General features: G+C 46.6%; 1 protein-coding gene across 6 annotated transcripts in view; it reads left to right on the top strand.

Annotated features, from left to right (window-relative positions):
- Positions 1–21,734, top strand: part of NFAT5 (nuclear factor of activated T cells 5) — an 852,247-nt gene that overhangs the window by 417,149 nt on the left and 413,364 nt on the right. For all 6 annotated transcript variants that reach the window (XM_029608296.1, XM_029608298.1, XM_029608295.1 and 3 more), the window contains one exon: positions 369–559. In XM_029608296.1, the coding sequence (XP_029464156.1) occupies positions 369–559 (191 nt within the window). The remainder of the gene's footprint in view (positions 1–368; positions 560–21,734) is intronic.

Genomic DNA, 21,734 nt, shown 5'->3' with positions numbered 1-21,734 from the left:
GAGGAATCATGCTGTTAAATGAGACCTTTAAGTAGCTTTATCCAGGCCGATTAATGATGCAGTCTGTGTATCTCCAACAGCATTTTCCTGCAGTGAGCTGCTTCTGACAAAGCAGCGTGCTAACCCTGCCTCAGTGCAGTGGGTCTATTCACTCCATTACTCTCATTCAGGCAACATGAATTTCTTATGCTCACAAAGTGAAATGATCTCCAGAAGCCTGCATAAGCTGACATGAAGTTCCTAAATAGTTTTGTTGAATTATTGTTTCTGGAGTAGTAATGCAGTTTATCTTATTTTAAATGTTAAATTGTATGATAAAGATCATTTGGAAAGTCAGTTAACGTTATATTTCTGCTGCTTGGTTCCAGCTGGAAGGTCACAATGAGCTTGTGGTACTGCAGGTATTTGTGGGTAATGACTCTGGTCGCGTGAAGCCACATGGATTCTATCAGGCTTGTCGGGTAACTGGACGAAACACTACCCCCTGCAAAGAAGTGGACATCGAGGGTACTACTGTTATCGAGGTTGGCCTTGACGCTAGCAACGACATGACATTAGCGTAAGTGAAACAGTATCTTTGAATGACATTCTTCAAGTGGGAGGCAGGGCCAGTGCAAGAGTATATGGCATCCCACAATGTACCTATTGGTAGCAGCTCCCGTATAACGCTTCCTTCTACCAGCGGCAGTGGCTTCAGCACAGAGCTCCCTTATTTGGCATTATTAGTTTTGACACAGCAACCCTCTGGGCCTTGTGCTAGCAGGATTTTGCCATCCCCCAAATTTTGATGCTCTAGGCAACTGCCTAGTTTACTTATTTGGAAGCACCAGCCCTGAGTGGGGGAAAGAAGTATGTGTGTTTGCAGGAGGGGATGGTGGCAAAAATATGAAATGGAAAATTATTTTGCCTGTGATTTTAACTCTGTTCTCTGATGATAAAAAGGACCAACAGGAAACAGGTCATGTTACAGGTGTTGTAACATCTAAAGAACTTTTGAGAAAAAGTCAGAAACCTGAATGTTAACAAAGATAAATGCTACTCTGTTTTGATTTTGTCCGACATCTGCAAAGGAAGGAGTGTTTGTATAGATTTCTGTCTTTCGGTGCTTTCTTCATCATGATTTTTACAGTTTTTTTTCTTACTTTCTTCTTCTGGGGTCCCTAGTCGGGCTTTTTAAGCATTATGCAGGTATTAATATTTGTCATTCATTGCCACATCTGTTACTCAGTGTTGGTCACAGCCGGCTCTGCTTCAGTTATCCATATCAAACTAGGCTGCATCTCTATGAATTTTATTCCCTTCTTCAAATTCTTCTATCTAAAAAAAAAAAAAAAAAATCTATCTATCTATCTATATATTATATATATATATATATATATATATAAAACCAAAAATTTGGCAATGTCTACCTAACTAATGCTTGATATGAGCCACAAAAACCCCTTAAAAAAGGGAGAAAGGAAAAAAGCACCTGAATTCACTTATAATACTTGATACCATCACTTATTGAAGATAAAAATTCATACTTATTTATTTATTTATTTAATGTCTCTTATATACCGATGTCCGTTTGCACATCGCATCGGTTCACAGTAAACATGAACTTTATGGGCGAAGCCCTTACAAAGAACAGATAAATACAGTTAACTTTAGGGCATAGCCCTTAACAAAACCAGGGAAGCAATACACTGGAGGGGGTATTGATTTACATATTTTTATTTATTTATTTATTTATTTATTTAAGGTTTTTTTATACCGGCATTCATGAACTCGTTCACATCATGTCGGTTTACAGAAAACAGGGGTGCGAAGAATACAACCAAAAAAACATAATAAAACGTGATGAAAAGAAGCAGTTACAATTAACAAGGGCTAATGAACTGGGATTGTAAGAGTAAAGAGAAATAGAGGGGGTTAAGTATAAACAAATATATATATATATATATTTATTTATTTATTTATTATCTTTATTTATTTAATATATATATTATTTAATATATATTAAATATATATATATATATACTGTATATATGTGTATGTATGTGTATGTATATATATATATATATATATATATATATATATATATATATATATATATATATATACTGGGACCGACCAATAGCAGCGGTCGGTCCCAGTGACATAGTGAGGGCAAAGGGCCGTCGGCGCCATTTTGTTTACTGGCAGCCGACGGCCCACGCCCAGGAGATCGTTTCCGGACCGCTCCTGGACCCCAGCTGGACCACCAGGGACGTTTGGCAGGTCTTGGGGGGGTCAGGAGGGTGGGGGGTTGCAGTAAATTAAGTCGGCAGGTCTTGGGGGGGTCAGGAGGGTGGGGGTTTGCAGTAAATTAAGTCGGCAGGTCTTGGGGGAGTCAGGAGGGTGGGGGGGTTTGTTAGATTTTTTTTTTTTTTTTTAATATTCGCTCCATAAGACGCACATACATTTTCCCCCCACTTTTGGGGGGAAAAAAGTGCGTCTTATGGAGCGAAAAATACGGTATGTATGAGTATCTTGAATTGTATGTAAAGAAAATTTTATAAAATAATTTTTTCATAAAATATGAATTTTTATCTTCAATAAGTGATGGTATCAAGTATTATAAGTGAATTCAGGTGCTTTTTTCCTTTCCCCCTTTTTTAAGGGTTTTTTGTGGTATATATATATATATAATTAAAATTTTTTTATTTATTTATTTATTTATTTTAATATTGCTTTGCATATTTGTGAACAAAGTTGCACATGAAGGAGACAAGCAACTTTTAGAGAGATTCATGATTCTCTTACAAGATATCCATCATGGACTGTTATAAGAAATGTTTCACTGTTGCTTCAGGAAAGATTATAATATCTCCAACTAGTGACATCTGCTCTAGGATGTTGCCTCAAGTAGTTCAGGCCTGGGAGGAGACTCTGGGTTTACCTCATTAATCAGATAAATTGAGCTTGAAGGTAACACAATAACATAAAGTGTGATTGCAGAAAAAGACCAATTGTCCCTACAACACTGCAAAGATATATCCATGTTGCCACTAAATACTACATAGATACACGGAGCCCTACACACAGTTCCTTGGGTGGTCAGGCCACATCAAAGCAATCCTAATCAGCTTTGACACCTTGATACATGGCTAGGGCCAATAGCAAGAATCCATCCTACTCACACACCTTAAACAGTCACAAATCAAAGTGAACATGCAGAGCCTCAGGTGGAGGCCTCACAGTAACATAACAGCAGAAAAGGACAGTGAGGTTCATCTGGTCTGCTCAGTTTACTTCTTTTTGCAATGCTATAGACCAGTTGTTCTCACAGGACAAGCAGGATGGTTGTCCTCACAAATGGGTGACATCAAGGATGGAGCCCAACCATGGAAAACTTCTGTCAAAGTTTCAGGAACTTTGACTGGCCCCTACTGGGCATGCCCAGCATGGCACTAACCCTGCAGCCAGCAGGGGTCTCCCTTCAGTCTTCTTTTCCGCGCAGCAGTAGTCACGCGGTTAGAAGACTCTTAACCACGTTCCTGACAGGAATTTTGGAATTCGTTATTCTGAAGAAAATTTGCCCCTCAGGGGTTTCCCTTCTTCAAATTTTCAGTCCGCGGAACTTCGGTGAGTTTTTGCCGTCGTTTTAGTCGACTTACATCGAGTTTGGCCCCTCGAGGCCCTGTTGGCAGTCGACATTCCCCGCGGCTAAATTTTTGGCCCATGGGCCATGGCGTCGGGGTTCCGTCGGTGTCCGGACTGTACCCAAAACTATGTCAATCACGGACCCGCCACAGAGTCTGTGTTTTGTGTTTAGGAAGTGAGCATGATGTCCTGACTTGCACCAAATGTGCCCTCATGACACCAAAAGGTCGCAAAGCCAGGATGGAGAAGATGGGGCTCCTCTTCCATGCCCGCACCCCAACACCATCGATTGCATCGACGTCATTGGAACCGGCACCGTCGAGGTCTCATCATCATCGACAGCCCTCCGGTGACCGTCCGCCATCGATGTCTTCACGGCCATCGACTCCCGTCCCTTCCCCTGATGCTCGAGGGGATCGGAAGGAGAAACATCGCCATCGACGTCATAAGTCTCGGCCCGTCGAGGAATCGACGTCATCGACCTCCGCACCGGCCGAGCCACCGCCTAAAAAGTCTAGAGCAGAAGCGGCACCGTCCACTCCTGTCTCGCAGACACCGAGGCAACCCTCACCCCCTCGGGGTTTGGGAGCCGCGATTCCACCGGTGACGGTGGTTCCCTCCGGCTCAGCCTACAGCCTCCCTCTCCAGTCGAGACGGTGTATTGTTACCACAGGGTTCTCCGGGCAACAGAACTGGACCGGCTGGTCCACGGAGGCCATCGACAATGGCGATGCTACGGTTCCAGCCTCTTTTCGGCACCCCCGACTCCTGGCCACCCGACGGTGGAACCGGTCACCGACCCGATTCCAGCAGCGCTGGCACCGCTGCTCGCCCGTATGGAAGACGCTTACTAAAGCCCTTCCAACAGGTGCTACCCGGGTCACCGATGTCATCGGTGGGAGAAACACCAATATCGGATTCCCCCTTCGGGGGGTAGTTGTCCATCGATGCCTTGTCGTCCCTCGCCACCGATTACATTCCTCGGGGGCGATACGCACATCAGCTCCCACCGAGAATGCCGATGCCGACACCGATTCCTTCGACTGCCGGCACCGGCAATCGATTCCATCGAGGTTTTCTCGATACCCCCGGTGATTCCCTCCGGGTTTTCGGAGCCTCAACCGGGGCCTTCAGGTATTCAGCCTCCTCGTGATCCTTATGACACTTGGGGTGATGATACCTCTACTGACACCGATGATTTGCCTTCACCACCCTCTCCAACAGAGAGTAGAAAGCGTTCTCCCCCTGAGGACCTCTCTTTCATAAACTTCGTGAAGGAAATGTCAGAATTAGTCCCTTTTCAACTTCAATCTGAACAAGATGACAGGCACCAGATGATGGAATTGCTCCAATTCCTGGATGCCCTAAAAATCTTAACCTCTATTCCCATTCATCAGGTTTTTCTAGACCTGTTGAAAAAGAATTGGGAATCTCCTGGATCTGTTCCTCCAGTAAACAAGAAAGCTGACTCTACCTATCTTGTACAGTCAGCACCAGGCTTTCAAAAACCACAATTAGATCATCACTCTGTTGTGGTAGAATCAGCCCAAAAGAAAGCTAAACGCTTAAAGCCACATTCTTCCATACCTCCTACCAAGGAAAATAAATTCCTCGATAGTATAGGACGGAAAGTGTACCAAGGAGCTATGCTGATTTCTAGAATAGCTTCTTATCAGCTATATATGACTCAATACAATAGGGTCATTCTAAAGCAGATGCAAGACTACTCAGATGCTTTACCAGAACAGTTCCAGCCGCAGCTCCAGTCTCTCCTAAATAAGGGATTTGAAGCTGGGAAGCACGAAATAAGAACCGCTTATGACGTCTTTGATGCTTCCACTAGACTTTCTGCTACAGCCATCTCCGCCAGACGCTGGGCTTGGCTTAAGTCATCTGACCTACGACCAGAGGGTTCAAGACAGACTTTCTGACTTACCCTGTCTAGGGGATAATCTGTTTGGTGAGCAGATTCAGCAAATCGTTGCTGAACTAAAGGATCATCATGAGACACTAAGACAGCTCTCATCTATCCCTCCTGACTTGCCTCCTAAACAGCCATCTAGGAAAGACTCCAAAAAGTCTTTCTTCAGGCAACGAAAGTATTATCCCCCATCAGCTAAGGCTAGGCCAGCGAGATCTTATCATAAGACTCAACCTCGCCAGACTCGTAAACCAAAGCCCACAGCAGCTCCACAACCTGGCCCTGCTGCTGGTTTTTGACTTTTGCCTGGAGAGCACTTGCCAAACCCCTCTTCCAGCCATTCCAGTGGGAGGTCGTTTGTGCCACTTTCTGGAAAGGTGGCATTACATCACCACCGATCAGTGGGTGTTAGCAATAATTGCACGGGGTTACCATCTCAACTTCCTGACTCTTCCTTCCGACTCCCCACCTCTACAGGCGTGGAGTCACACAGATCATTCTGTTCTTTTAGAACAGGAAGTTTCTCTTCTCCTACAGTCACACGCTATAGAACCCGTTCCTCCCTTACAACAAGGACTGGGGTTCTACTCCAGGTACTTCCTGATCCCAAAAAAGTCAAGGGGACTTCGTCCGATCCTCGACCTCCGGGCCCTCAACAAGTACCTTTGCAAGGAGAAATTCAAGATGGTAACCCTAGGCTCGCTTCTTCCTCTGCTGCAGAGAGGGGATTGGCTCTGCTCTCTAGACCTCAAAGACGCATATACCCATATTGCAATCACGCAATCTCATCGCAAATACCTGCGTTTTCTAGTAGGCCGAAATCACTACCAATATCGAGTGCTACCTTTCGGCCTGGCTTCCGCGCCACGAGTCTTCACCAAATGCCTCGTGGTGGTTGCAGCGTTCCTCAGGAAGGAAGGAGTCCACGTCTACCCCTACCTGGACGATTGGTTACTCAGGGCCCCAACCCAGCAGATTGCTCGGTCCTCCCTGACCCTAACCATTCAAACTTTGCTATCTCTAGGGTTTCTTGTCAATTACGAGAAATCCTACTTAGTCCCATCTCAAATCTTATCCTTCATTGGGGCAGACTTGGACACCTTACAGGCAAAAGCCTTCCTTCCTCATCAACGAGCTCAAGCCCTTGTGTCCCTAGCTTGCCAGCTGCAGTCTCAACACACAGCAACAGCTCGTCAATTCCTTGTTCTACTGGGACACATGGCTTCCTCAGTTCATGTGACTCCCATGGCTCGCCTGGCCATGAGAGTCACACAATGGACTCTGAGACAGCAATGGACACAAGCTGTTCAGCCTTTGTCCTCCATTGTTCGCATCACAAACATGCTTCGTCTATCTCTTGCCTGGTGGGCGAATCAGTGCAACCTCCTACAGGGCTTGCCTTTTCACCCACCAGATCCTCAAATAATTCTCACCACCGACGCTTCCAACATCGGTTGGGGAGCCCATGTAAACAACCTACAAACTCAAGGACTCTGGTCACTAGAGGAAGCCAAACACCAGATCAATTTCCTGGAGCTGCGAGCCATTCGCTATGCTCTCAGGACTTTTCAAACTTGCCTGTCAAACCATGCAATCTTAATTCAGACAGACAATCAGGTGGCCATGTGGTACATAAACAAGCAGGGAGGCACAGGCTCCTTCCTTTTGTGTCAGGAAGCTGCGCAGATTTGGGCAGAAGCCCTCTCCCACTCCATGTACCTCAGGGCCACCTACCTGCCGGGAGTAGACAATGTATTGGCAGACCAGCTGAGCCGTGTCTTCCAACCGCACGAGTGGTCACTCAATCCTCTGGTAGCGACCTCTCTGTTTCACAAGTGGGGTTCTCCCCACATAGACCTCTTTGCGTCCCCTCAGAACCACAAAGTGGACAATTATTGCTCTCTCATTCGGAGCCAGCACTCTCGCCCGAGAGATGCATTCTCCCTCAAGTGGACAACCGGTCTGCTCTATGCATTCCCTCCACTTCCTCTTCTGTCGAAGACTCTCGTGAAGCTGCGTCAGGACAGGGGAACCATGATCCTGATAGCACCGCACTGGCCACGCCAAGTGTGGTTTCCCATACTCCAGGATCTCTCCATCCGCAGGCACATTCCTCTGGGAAAGGACCCGCATCTGATCACTCAAAACGACGGATGCCTCCTCCATCCCAACCTCCAAGCCTTGTCCCTGACGGCATGGATGTTGAAAGGTTAGTCCTTCAACCGTTTGACCTTTCGGATTCAGTTTCTCGTGTCCTGATAGCTTCACGAAAGCCTTCCACGAGAAAATCGTACTCCTACAAATGGAAACGGTACACATCATGGTGCACTTCTCAGTCCCTTGATCCCCTTTCCTGTCCAATCTCTAGCTTCTTGGACTATTTATGGCATCTATCGGAATCAGGCCTAAAGACCTCTTCCATAAGAATGCATGTCAGTGCGGTAGCCGCCTTCCATAAAGGTATAGGGGGTGTTCCTATATCAGTACAACCCCTTGTAACACGCTTTCTTAAAGGCTTGCTCCATTTGAAGCCACCTTTACGTCCTCCGGCCCCATCTTGGGACCTTAATCTGGTTCTTGGTCGCCTTATGAAGCCACCTTTCGAACCTCTGCACTCCTGTGACCTTAAATATCTCACATGGAAAGTGTTATTCCTTTTGGCTATCACTTCAGCTCGCAGGGTTAGTGAATTACAGGCCCTAGTCACCTATCTGCCTTACACTAAACTCCTGCAGGACCGGGCGGTACTCCGCACTCACCCTAAATTTTTACCTAAGGTAGTTTCGGAGTTTCACATCAATCAATCCATCATACTACCTATCTTTTTTCCCAGGCCCCACTCTAACTCCGGGGAACAGACTCTGCATACCCTAGACTGTAAACGGGCTCTAGCCCTTTACCTAGACCGTACAGTTTTCTCACAGGAAGAGCACTCAATTATTCGTCTCTTTCCATCCTAACAAGTTGGGACAACCTGTGGGTAAGCAGGCTCTTTCCTCCTGGTTGGCGGACTGCATTTCCTTTTGCTATCAGCAAGCTGGCATTCCTTTCCAAGACCGTGTCAAAGCACACTCTTTGAGGGCCATGGCGACTTCAGTAGCACACCTTCGATCGGTGCCGCTTCCTGACATCTGCAAGGCTGCTACCTGGAGTTCACTCCATACATTTGCAGCCCACTATTGTTTGGACAAAGCTGGAAGACAGGATTCCATCTTCGGCCAATCTGTCTTGCGTAACCTTTTTCCAACATGATGTACCAACACCCTTCCACCTTCCCGGTAGGGTGCGGATGCCCTTCCCCAAATTCCACCCCAGTTGTTGTGCCTGTTGCACACCGTTGGGTACATTTGGTATAAGTCAGGACATCCTCAGCTCGGTACTCACCCATTTGTGAGGACAACCATCCTGCTTGTCCTGTGAGAAAGCAAATGTTGCTTACCTGATGTAACAGGTGTTCTCACAGGACAGCAGGATGTTAGTCCTCACGAAACCCGCCCGCCACCCCGCGGTGTTGGGTTCGTTTTTCTTTTATTTTTCGGCACTGCCTGTAGCTTTGAAACAAGACTGAAGGGAGACCCCTGCTGGCTGCAGGGTTAGTGCCGTGCTGGGCATGCCCAGTAGGGGCCAGTCAAAGTTCCTGAAACTTTGACAGAAGTTTTCCGTGGTTGGGCTCCATCCTCGATGTCACCCATTTGTGAGGACTAACATCCTGCTGTCCTGTGAGAACACCTGTTACATCAGGTAAGCAACATTTGCTTTCTCTGCATCACACGTCTGGTAATACCCCTTTCCTCAGCATGAACTCCATTTACCACTATCCTTTGTTGCCTCTCTCTTAACCAGTTTCTAACCAATCAGTTATTTTAGGGCCCATTCCTAGGGTGCTCAGTTGGTTTATAAGCTGCCAATGTCGAACTTTGTCAAAGACCTTACTGAAATCCAAGTACAAGTGCTCATCTCTGATCCAGTTCTCTGATCACCCAATCAAAGAAGATTAGATTTGTCTGACAAGACCTACTTCTGGCAAAGTCATGTTGCTTTGAATCCTATATTCCATTGTATTCTGGAAACTGTACTATCCTTTCTTTCAGCAGTCATTTAAGGACTTTTGTTTTCATTTTTTCTGGGAATTTCAATGTTTTGACAAAAAAATCAGTGGAAAAATTACCTTTCCACTTATTTTTCTTCTGTGTTATAACAGTCATTTTTCCACTGATTCTTATTTTGTTATAAAATTGAAATTCCCAGGAAAAATAAAATAAAAACTGGGCAGAGATTGTTCTGAAGCTTCACCTCTATCAGCCATTTCTCCCTTGGTTTGAGCCTTTAGGTTCCAGGGGCCAGCAGGACATAGACATGAGTCTCCTGGGAGTTGGTATTGACATAGGTCCTGGACGTGTCTAGGGTTAGAGGCAAATGGCAATCGAGGATGGTCAAGGGCCAGGCTGTGATCAGAGGCAGGTGGCTGGCAAGAATCATCAGAGTTCAGGTTCAGGTTGAATCCGGCAGTCAGTCCGAGGGCAAGCGAGGAAGGTACTGGGAGGGACAAAGACAAGATGGCTGGAAGGATGAGGCCAGCTGGGTAGGGGAGAAAAGGCAGGCTGGGCTTGGAGAGATGAGGCAGGTTGATGGTGCTACTCACATGGTTGTTGTGCGAAAACTCCGTCCAGAGTAGCAGAGTGACCCAGTCATCTTGTCCTTTGTTAATTTACAATCTATGGAAAGTTTTGAGAATCTGGTTGATCCTCTTGGTCTGTCTATTGCCCTGAGGATGGTAGGTTATGGTGATATCTGAGGTGATGCCAAATGTTTGACTGAGAGCCCTCCAGTAACGAGCTGTGAATTGATGTTGAAGGAGGTTGAGAATTCGAGATTTTATTTATTTATTTATTTAACAATTTTATATACCGACCTTCATAGTAGATTACCATATCGGATCGGTTTACAGTTTAACAGAGGGAAAAAACTAGAGTAACAAATTCACGTAAACGAAAGATAACCAAAGCAGGAATAAGTCAAAGTTACAATCAACAGGGGGCGGGAACTTGGAAGCTTGCAACAAGCTGGAAAGAAGAAAAGGCCAGTAAAGTAATTTTACCGTAGAGTACAAGTTAAAAACTTAAGAACGGTGCTTTAATCTGAAGTCTAAGAGTCCATTTATTTTTTTTCTTTGAGAAACGGAGTGACAGGCTGGGTAAGAAGGAAGGCCAGCTAGTGATTGTCTGGTGGTTCAGGGAAGGCTTGGAGAAAGAGCCAGGTTTTAAGTCTTTTCCTGAAAGTTAATAGGCATGGCTCCAGTCTGATGTTTGATGGGATACTGTTCCAGATGGAAGGGCCTGCTGTTGAAAAGGCTCTGTCTTTGGTCGTAGCGAGGCGTGTAGCTTTAGTGGGTGGAACATTAAGAGTGCCTTTGTAAATGTCTCTAGTTGGTCTGTTAGAGGAGTAAAGTTTGAAAGGTATTTCTAGGTCAAGTTGAAGTTGATGATGGATGGTTTTATGGATTAAGGTGATTGATTTGTATAGAATTCTGTAATTTACTGGTAACCAGTGTAGGTTCCTGAGAATTGGTGATATGTGTTCGTAGCGGCTGGTACTGGTCAACAATCTTGCTGCCGCATTTTGAATCATCTGAAGAGGTTTGGTAGTGGATTTGGGGAGTCCTAGTAGAAGGGCGCTGCAGTAGTCTATTTTGGCGAACAGTAGCGCTTGGAGGACTGTCCTGAAGTCGTGGAAGAATAAGAGAGGTTTAAGTTGTTTTAAGACCTGTAATCTGTAAAAGCAATCTTTCGTTGTTGAATTGACCATTTTCCTTAGGTTTAGTCGATTATCTAGAATCACCCCAAGATCTCTAACCTGCTTACATGTGATGTGGGATATCCTGGATGTCCTGCACGCAAAAGTTGTGCATCCATTTTAATAATCTTTCCCAGAGCCTCTTGGGCACAACCATCTTCCCAGCAGGGACAGAAGTATAAAAAGTGAGGATGATTCTTGCAGGATTAATGATGTCAGGGGGTCTCCATTACATCTTCTGTTAAAAAGGAATGGGGGAGCACATCTGCCCATTAGTTGTTTTTTTTTTTTTTTTGCAGCTGGTCAGTAGCAGAGTTCAAATTCAAACCGGAAGAAGAAGAGGGACCAGCAAGCTTGCCTGGGATTGAGTATTTGGGCTTGCTGAAGGTACTTCAAGTTCTTATGGTCCATGTAGATGGTGTTCCTGTACTTGGCACCCTCTTAAGAGGTGTCACCATTCCTCCAATGCCAATTTTACTGCCAGTAGTTCACTCCGGGGAAAGTTTCCTGGAGATGAAGGAACATGGTAGAAGAGTCCCTTCAGTACTGAGTTGACTGAGGACAGCTTATATAACGAGGTTAGAGGCATCTACCTCCACAATGAAGGGACATTCAGGATTTGAATGTTGCAGGCAGAGACCTTGAGTGAAGGTGTGCTTTAGCACCTGAAAAGCATAGATGGTTTCCTGAGACCAGCTCCGAGTGTCAGCCTCTTTTCTGGTCAAGGCCATAAGTGGGACTGCTAGGGTGGAATTTCCAGGAATTAACTGGTGGTAGTAATAGGCAAATCCTAAGAAGCGCTGTAGGGCCCGGAGGACAGCCAGCTGGGGCAAGATGGCTTGCTGTTTTGCTGGGTCCATCAGGATATAGGTGTGAGAAATAATGTAGCCCAGGAAAGTAATTTGCTACTTTCAAAGAGGTACTTCTCAAGTTTTGCATAGAGGTAGTGCTCCCGTAGATGCTGAAGTACCTGTTTCACATTTTCTCGGTGAGAAGCCAAGGACTGGGAGTAGATGAGGATATTATCTATTAAACCACAACGTAGGAATAGAGGAAGTCCCGGAAAATTTTGTTGACCATGTTTTGAAACATGGCTGATGTGTTGCAAAGCCCAAAGGGCATACCGCGGTATTTGTGGTGTCCATCACAGGTATTGAAGACTGTTTTCCACTCATCCTCTTGTTTGATGCGAATGAAGTTATAGGCTCCTCTTAGGTCTAACTTGGTAAAGATTCTAGCGCCCTGCAAGCAAATGAACAGTTCTGAGATGTGTGGCAATGGGTAACAAATATTTTTGGTAATGCCATTAAAGCTTCTGTAGTCAATGCAAGGCCTGAGAGGCCCATCTTTTTTTGGCTACAAAGAAGAAACTCGCTCCTGCGGGAGACGAGGAGGGCCGGATAGACTCTCTGGCCAGATTTTCTTTAATATATTTAGAATAGTTTCCATGATTTTTTCTTGGCACTGAAGTCCGGCTTACCAGACTATAGTTTCCCAGATCACCCCTGGAACCCTTTTTAAATATCAGGGTTATATTGGCCACCTTCCAATCTTCAGGTAAAACAGATGGTTTTAATGTCAGGTTACAAATTACTTGTAATAGGTCTGAAATTTCATTTTTGTATTCTTTTAGAACTCAGGGGTATAGACTATCTGGTCCAGGTGATTTGCTACTCTTCAGTTTGTCAGTCTGGCCTACTACATTTTCGAGATTCACCATGATTTGGTTCAGTTCATCTGACTTATCACCATTGAAAACTGTCTCTGAAATGGATATCTCCCCAACATTCTCATCTGTAAAGACTGAAGCAAAGAATTAATTTAGTTTTTCCGCAATGTGCCCCTTTAACTCCTCAATCATTTAACAGTCCAACCAACTCCCTCGCAGGCTTCCTGTTCGGATATATTTAAAAACGTTTTTATTATGAGTTTTTGCGTCTATGGCCAACTTCTTTTCAAATTTTCTCTTAGCCTGTCTTATCAATGTTTTACATTTAGTTTGCCAGTGCTTATGTTTTTTCTTATTTTCTTCAGATGGATCCTTCTAATTTTGAAGGAAGATCTTTTGACTAAAATAGCCTCTTTCACTTCACCTTTTAACTTTGTCAGCAATAAGAACATAAGAACATAAGAAATTGCCATGCTGGGTCCATCAAGCCCAGCATCCTGTTTCCAACAGAGGCCAAACCAGGCCACAAGAACCTGGCAATTAACCAAAGAAGATCCCATGCTACTGATGCAATTAATAGCAGTGGCTGTTCCCTAAGTAAACTTGATTAATAGCCTTTAATGGACTTCTCCTCCAAGAACTTATCCAAACCTTTTTTAACCCAGCTACACTAACTGCACTAACCACATCCTCTGGCAATCGTTTAGCCTTCTTTCCATCTTTCTTAATGTGTGGAATACATCTGGACTGCACTTCTAAAATGGTATTTTTTAACAATGTCCACATCTGTTATACACTCTTAACCGTTGTAGCTACACCTTTCAGTTTTTTCTTTTGTCCTCATTTTATCAGAGTCTTACTTTTGAACATTTAGTGCTAGAGCTGTTGATTTACTTATTGTCCCCCTTCCAATCATTAATTCAAATTTGATCATGTTATGAACACTATAGCCAAGTGGCCCCCCACCGTCACCTCTCAGCTAATCCTGCTTTCCACTAAAAATTAGATTTAAAATGTTATGCTCGGCCGACCATGGAGTAGGGTCATGACCGGCCGCTCTCACCAAGGGCATCAGGCGGCAGGGAAACTGCCACCGCCACAACGACCTTCAGGCTCTAGGTGTGGCAGATCGCCGCACACAATGGGACACGCCACGCCGGGAGCACCACTCCGCTGTGCACGTGTCCCTAGACACGTGCGCATCTCTCTGCTATTTAAAGGGCCCGCGGCGGGAAACCTCCTGTGGCGCCCAATGGTGGCATCACCTAGGCCTTACTACTTAAGGTCCTGCCTGACCTGCATTGGACGCGTCAGCAACAGGTCGAGTTCCTTGGAGTAGTTGGTTGCGTGTTCCTGACTCCATCTCCGCTCCCTTGTCTTGTCATCCCTTTGGATTGCTTCCTGCTTCAACCCTGGTACGACTTCTGGACTTCACCTGATCGCTGTCTGCTCTACCCCGGTACGATGCAACTTCTGGACTTCGCTTGATCGCCGCCTGTCTTGACCCCAGTACAACTTCTGGACTTCGCCTGATCGCCGCCTGCCTCGACCCCAGTATGACTTCTGGACTTCGCCTGATCGCTGCCTGCCTGACCCCGGTATGACTCCTGGTCATCACCTGATTGCCACCTGCCTCGATCCTTGGGAAACCTCCACACTGCTTGTTGCTTGCCGGACATTGTGGATCCATCTCGGCAGCCTGGTCTCTTTCTTCATGGGAGTCTATTGGAGACCTGCACCTAAGTCCAGGTGGCCCCGGCACCCAAGGGCTTATCCTGCGGGGAATGAGGGCTGGTATTGGTGAAGGTCGTGTTGGGTCTCGGCTTCGACCAGTTCTGTCTACCTACAACAAGGACTTGCAGGGCTCCTCCCTGCAGGTAGCATCAACCTTCTCTCGGCTCATTGGTTCATCTTCACAACATTAAATAGATCCCTCTCTTGTCTGTTCCTGAACCAATTGATCCATAAAGAAGTCATTTATTCCATCCAGGAACCTTTGTCTCCCTAGCATGTCCTGATGTTACATTTACCCAGTCAATATTGGGGTAATTGAAATCTTCCATTATTATTGCACTGCCAAATTGGTTAGCTTCCCTGATTTCTCTAAGCATGTCATCATTTGTCTGACCATTTTGTCCAGGTGGACGGTAGTATACTCCTATCACTATAGTCTTCCCCAGCATACATGTGATTTCTACCCATAAAGATTCTACTGTGCATTTAGTTTCTTGTAGGATCTTTATCCTGTTGGACTCTGTCATCTTGAACATAAAGTGTCAACCCCCCCTCCACCAAATTGGTCCACCCTATAATTACAATGTAATTTGTACCTTGGTATAGCACTGACCCATTGGTCATCTTTCTTCCACCAGGACTCTAAGATGCCAGTTTGTCTACCTCTTCATTCAGTGCTATACACTGTAACTTTCCCATCTTAATTAGACTTCTGCCATTGGCATACAGACATTTCAAAATAAGTTTTTTGTTTGTATTAAGAACCTGCTTTTCAGTTGACAGGTATAATTTAGAATCTTTTAGCTTAGGTGGTTCTTTACTTATAGGCACATGGACTGTGCTTTTATTGAAACCTCTCTGTTGGTATGCCCTGACTTTCCTGTTTCATTAGTATCTCCCGAAGATACCTCTTCTGAACCATGCGCTTCTGAGCGACTGTCAACTTTCCTCCTTGTTCTATTTTAAAAGCTGCTCTATTTCCTTTTTAAAGGTTAGCGCCAGCAGCCTGATTCTACCCTGGTTAAGGTGGAGCCTGTCCTTCAGAAAAGACTCCCCCTTCCCCAGAAGGTTTCCCAGTTCCTTACAAAACTGAATCCCCTCTTCTCTGCACCATTGTGTCATCCAGGAATTGAGACTCCTGAGTTCTGCCTGCATCTGGGAACCTGTGCGTGGAATAGGGAGCATTTCAGAGAATGCTACCCTGGAGGTTCTGGATTTCAGCTTTCCACGTAAAAGCCTAAATTTGTCTTTCAAAAACTTCTCTGTGTCACGTGGTTCAGGTCTGTTGGCCTCTGGAGGAAGCTTTGCGCTCCATCAACAGGTTGGAGACCAGGGCCATCCATTTGGCCTTGCTTCATTTCCTCCCTGTTCTGCAGGGCAAAGCTGTCCAGGTTCTCTCAGACAACGCCTCAGCAGTGGTGTATGTCAGTCGGCAAGGGGTATCAGAAGCCGGGGAGTGTCAGAGGAAACAAATTTCTTTTTCCCTGCTTTCAGAATCACACATTGCTAGTGAGGAGAATGTGCATGCAGAGTTTCTTAGCAGGTCTCTTCTGGACTCCGAAGAGTGGGAGCTAAGTCCAGCAGCCTTCCAGTTTGTCACCAGTGAGATAGACCGCAAAAGGATCTGATGGCGACACGACAGTATGTCAGTACTTCAGTTGGATGAAAGAGCCATATTCCTTGGTATTAATGCTCTAGTGCAGCCTTGGCCCATGGGGGAGTTCTTTTATATATTTCCCCCATGACCATTCATAGGAAGATGCTTTGATGGGTGGAAGTGTTATGCAGTTGAGTAATCTTGATTGCACCAGATTGGCCACAAAGATCCTTTTATGCTGACTTGATGCATCTTCATGTAGACCATCCCTTGCATCTTTCAGGGACTCCAGGGCTGCTGATTCAAAGACTAGTGATCATATCAACCTGGCTCCATTTTGTCTTACTGCCTGGCTCTTGAGCGGAAGCGCTTGCACAGGAAAAAATGTTCTTCCTCAATAATTTCCACCCTGTTAAAGGCGAGAAAATCTTCCACTTCTTTGGCCTACGTTCGTGTCTGCTATATGTTTAAGGCCTTTTGCAAGTAGGAGCCCCCCTGGCGGGCGACAGTTCTTTCTATTCTAGCTTTTCTTCAAGGAGACTGGATAAGGGCCTGGTCTTGAACTCTCTGAAGGCTCCGGTGGCAGCTGTTTCCTGGGGAAAGCTGGGCGGAGTAGCTATAGCAACTCACCCGGATGTTTCTTTGGGGGGGGGGGGGGGGGGGGATCAAAAGATTGCGGCCTCCTTTTCACCTACTTGTGCCTTCCTGGGACCTTAATTTGGTGTTGAGGGCCTTGTCGAGGTTTCCTTTTAAGCTATTAAAACAGGTGTCCTGGAACGATCTGTCTTTGAAGGTAGCCTTTTTGGTTGCCATCTGTTCTGCTAAGCGTATTTTGGAGCTACAGGCATTGTCTTGTCATGACCCCTTTTTGCTCATTTCTGCAGATGCAGTCACCTTTTTGTCCAGTACCTTCCTTTCCTCTGAAGGTCAACTCTGCCTTCCATATTAATCAGGCAGTGTCTCTGCCAGCTTTTTCTCATGAGGAGTGTATTGGCGAATATCAGTCCCTTCAGTGTTTGGATGTTCAGAGATTAATCATCAGGTATCTGGAGGTAAGAATGCCTTTCGCAAGTCAGATAGACTGTCTTTTTTGAGGGTCCGTATAAAGGCGAGGCAGTGTCTAAGGCTACTTTGGCTCACTGACAAAAAGAGACTATTGTCTCAGCGTACATCCTGCAGGATAAAACACCTTTAGAGTTGTTTCCAGCACACTCTACCAGAGTGCAGTCATCCTCTTGGGAGGAGGTACAGGTGCTTTCACCTGTGGACATTTATAAGGTGGCCACTTCATCCTCTTCGCATACTTTTATATAGCATTACCGACTGGATGTTGTGGCCAGAGAGGACTCTGCATTCAGAGCTGGGGTTCTTAAGGTGGCCCTCGCTTCTTCCTACCTAATAGGTCGAGCTGTGGTACTTCCCACCTATATGGGACTGGACTAGTGTAACAGGATGAAGTGGAAGGAGATATTTTCTTATCTGTTAATTTCCTTTGCATTAGTCCTGCTACACCAGTCCAGAATCCTCCCAGGAAGTGGAGCCATCTCATTTCTGGGGCTAGGTTTTCTTCTGTCTGCTGCCTAGCTGTAAATGGTTTCTTTGTGTTTTTTTCTTCTTTCCTTTTACTTTCCAGTTAGGTTGGGTCGCAGGGAGTCTTCTCTAGTTCAATTTGAAGATTTATTATGTGGTTCAATTATTGAAGGGTCTGATCCATGGCTTTGACATGGGTATACTAAATTCCTGCTGTACTGCACCACCCCTAAGTAGTGGGGATGATGTCGCAGAAGGAAATCTGTGTTCTCTGCCTCCATCTGCTGGTTGGGGAAACAACCCACCTGTATGAGACTGGACTGTTGTAGCAGAACTAATGGAAAGGAAGTTAACAGGTAAGAAAAAGTCTTCTTTTGATATAGTCCAGATTTTATATTTTCCCCTTCTTTATTGTGTCTTATGTGTTGGAAGAGAGACCTCTAGTGAGGGGACTGGGAATAGTGATAACATCTAGAGAGCAAGAGAATGGTGGGAGTTGCTTTGCTGATGAGTTCCATTGGGTGCAATTATGGAAACATTCATTACACACTTAAAGCAAAAGATTACAAAGTGTGATACAGATATGAAAAGTCACCAGAATCTGCATACATTATCCAGTAATAAATACTGGCTCTGGAAGATGTTGGAGCGATTGCTGAGAGTAATGTGGCATGTCTGTTGAGTTTTTGTCGGTCTATCTTTAAAGTCCAGCTTAGTCGTCTTTTGTGATTGAAATGCTATCTCATGTATGTGTCCCAATTGTTGAGCTGGAGGTGGACCCTTGGCCTGGTGCAGGATTGGCATGGCCCTACCCGGAGAGTGCCTGCCACCAGGAGGCGGAGCATAGGAGGAGACAGAGGCTAGCTGGAGCTTCGCCAATAGCAACCCGGGGTTCCCTCAGGTTGAGCCCTTGGTTACTCGGGCCGCCTGGTCTTAGGTGGGCCTCGCAGGATCTCTTAGAGTGGAAGCACAGGGGAGTGCCCTGAAGAGCGCCTTTGACGTAAGAAGCGCAGTCGGTGTTCAGGCACGAGTGTCCAGAGGTCGCAGGAGGCCAGAAGAGTGTTCGAGTGGATAGCGAGGATCAAGGCCAAAGTATCAGTCCAGAATGGTCAGCCGAAGCAGGGGTCAGTACCTGCAGTCAGTTCAGGAGTAGTCAGGCCAGGCAGAGGTCAGGTTCCAGGCAGGAATCAGGAGTAGTCAGTGGACAGGCAGAGGTCGGTTCCAGGCAGCGATCAGGAGTAGTCAGAGAACAGGCAGAGTTCAGTACTGTGAGATCAGTCCGAAGGATACTACCAGGGATGGAGAGTCGAAGGAACAGGAAATGCTGGAACAGGAGACAGGAAGCGCTGGAACAGGAGGTGCTGGAACAGGTAAACCAGACACACCAGAGTGTACGACCCGATTGCCAAGGCAAGGAAGTGGTGTCTGACCACTTCCTTATATCCAGGAATCAATCAGGGCGTGCCGCGGAGCTGGGAGCCACCCTTGGCCCTTTAAGAGGCTGGGTGGTCCGCGTGCGCCTAGAGGCGGGGCAGACGCCACGGAGGACGCCGAGCCCCGCCGTGAGGCCTGGTGAGAAGTGGAAGGCCTGGTGAGAAGTGGAAGGCCACCACGGGACACCGAAGCGGAGCAGAGCTGGCAGCAGCAGCGGGGGAGGACGACCCGAGACCCGCCGAAGCAGGGACGAGATGAGCAGTCGCGGGCCGAGTGCGGTTGGGACTCGCAACAGTACCCCCCCTTCTAGGCCTCCTCCTCCTCGGTAGTGGCTTGTCTGGATGAGCCTGATGGAAGTCCCGCAACAAGTTCTTGTCAAGTATGTTATGTGAGGGTTCCCAAGAGTTTTCCTTGGCTCCAAATCCCTCCCAGGCAAGGAGGTATTCCCAACAGCCTTGACACCGACGGACGTCGAGGATCTCTCTTACCTGAAGAATGGCGTCAGGTTCAGCAGAGACTTGTGATGGAGCAGGTGAATGTCTGGTGGGCCACGACAGTACCAGAGGTTTAAGGAGGGACACATGAAATGTGTTGTGGATGCCCATGCTACAAGATAGCTGTAGTTGATAAGTTACTGCCCCTATGCGTCTGATGATCGGGAATTGTCTGATGTATTTGGGGGCTAGTCTTTGGGATGGAAGGCGTAACTTGGTATGTTTGGTGCTTAACCAAAACTTTTGACCAGGTCGGAACAAAGGTGCGGTGTGACGATGAGCATCCGTGGATCGTTTGGTGCTTTCAGCTGCATGAGTTAGCCTCTCTTTGACTTGATTCCACAAGCAACATATTGTCTGTGCTGTGGACTGGGCCGCGGGCGAGGGTACTAAAAGTGGCACTGGGAGAGACAGGCGTGGCTGGTGGCCAAAGACCACTGAGAAAGGTGAGACGTCAGTGGCAGATGCGACATGGGTATTGTGGGATAACTCGGCCCAGTTATTCTGTTGATCATTGACATAGGATCTCAAAAATGTTCATTTGGCTTGGCCGTTCGCTTGAGGGTGATAGGCCGACGTCAGGTTCAGGGTAATATCAAACTTTTTACACAAGGATTTCCAGTATTTGGCAGCGAATTGTGGTCCACAATCAGAGATGATCTCTCTGGGTTAGCCATGTAAGCGGAATACATTATTTAAGAAGAGTTTTGCCAACTCACGAGCCGAGGGGAGGCTCTGCAGTGGAACGAAGTGGCCCATTTTCGAAAAGCAGTCGATGATGAACCAGATGACCATGTTGCCCTTTGACGGGGGTAGATGGACGATGAAGTCAGTAGAAATGCTTGACCAGGGTTTGGTGGGGGCCGGAAGAGGTTGGAGGAGGCTCCAAGGGCGACCAGTTGGAGGCTTTTGCTGTGCACAGATGGGGCAGGAGTCTGCATAACTGCGGGAGTCCTTAACAATGCTGGGCCACCAGTAATGTCGTCTTAACATCTCAAGGGTCCGAGCCCGACCAGGATGGCCGGCCAACTTCGAGTCGTGGGCCCAATGGAGGACGCGTTCCCGGAGACGGCATGGGACCACCATCTTCCCAGCTGGCACTGTGTTGGTAACAGCGAGAGTTATGCAAGTTGGGTCAATGAGGTGCCTAGGAGTCTCTGGCGTATCCACCAGCTTGAGAGAGCGAGAGAGAGCATCCGCTCTGGTGTTCTTCGCTGCGGACGGTAGTGGAGTTCAAAGTTAAAACGTTCAAAGAACAGCGCCCAGCGGGCCTGTCTGGGGTTCAATAGCTGGGCTTCCTTTAAGTGTTCGAGATTCTTGTGGTCTGTAAAGATCGTGAATTTATGCTGTGCTCCTCCTAATCAGGGGCGCCATTCTTGAAGGGCCAATTTCACAGCTAAGAATTCACGATCCCCGATCGTGTAGTTTTGCTCTACGGGAGAAAACTTGTGTGAGTAGAAGGAGCAGGGTACTAAGACCCCCTTGAGGAATATTGGCTCAGGACCGCCCCTGCTCCAATGGCAGATGCGTCCACTTCGAAGGGGCGGGAAGGATCTGGGTGACGTAGACAGGGTCCAGTGCAGAAGGCATCTTTCAAGGCATGGAAAGCAGATTGAGCCTTGGTCCTCCAAACTTGAACCTTTCTTAGTCATGGCTGTGAGTGGAGCAGCTAGCGTGGAGTAGTTAGCGATGAAGTTCCTGTAATAATTTGTAAATCCAAGGAATCTTTGTATGGCGCGGAGGCCTACTGGCTGGGGCCAATCTCGAATTCCATGGAGTTTTTCAGGGTCCATGGTGAAACCACGATTGGAGATAATGTAACCCGGAAATGGAAGGCAAGTCTGTTCGAAGATACATTTATCTAATTTTGCGTAGAGACGATTGTCTCTGAGGCATTGGAGGACTGTTTGAACATGTGAGCGGTGGGACTTCAGG

Source organism: Rhinatrema bivittatum, chromosome 7 (genome assembly GCF_901001135.1).
Source record: "Rhinatrema bivittatum chromosome 7, aRhiBiv1.1, whole genome shotgun sequence".
NCBI classification, from domain to species: domain Eukaryota; kingdom Metazoa; phylum Chordata; class Amphibia; order Gymnophiona; family Rhinatrematidae; genus Rhinatrema; species Rhinatrema bivittatum.
The sequence above is the reverse complement of the archived record's forward strand: the minus strand, read 5'-3'. Positions and strand labels throughout refer to the sequence as shown.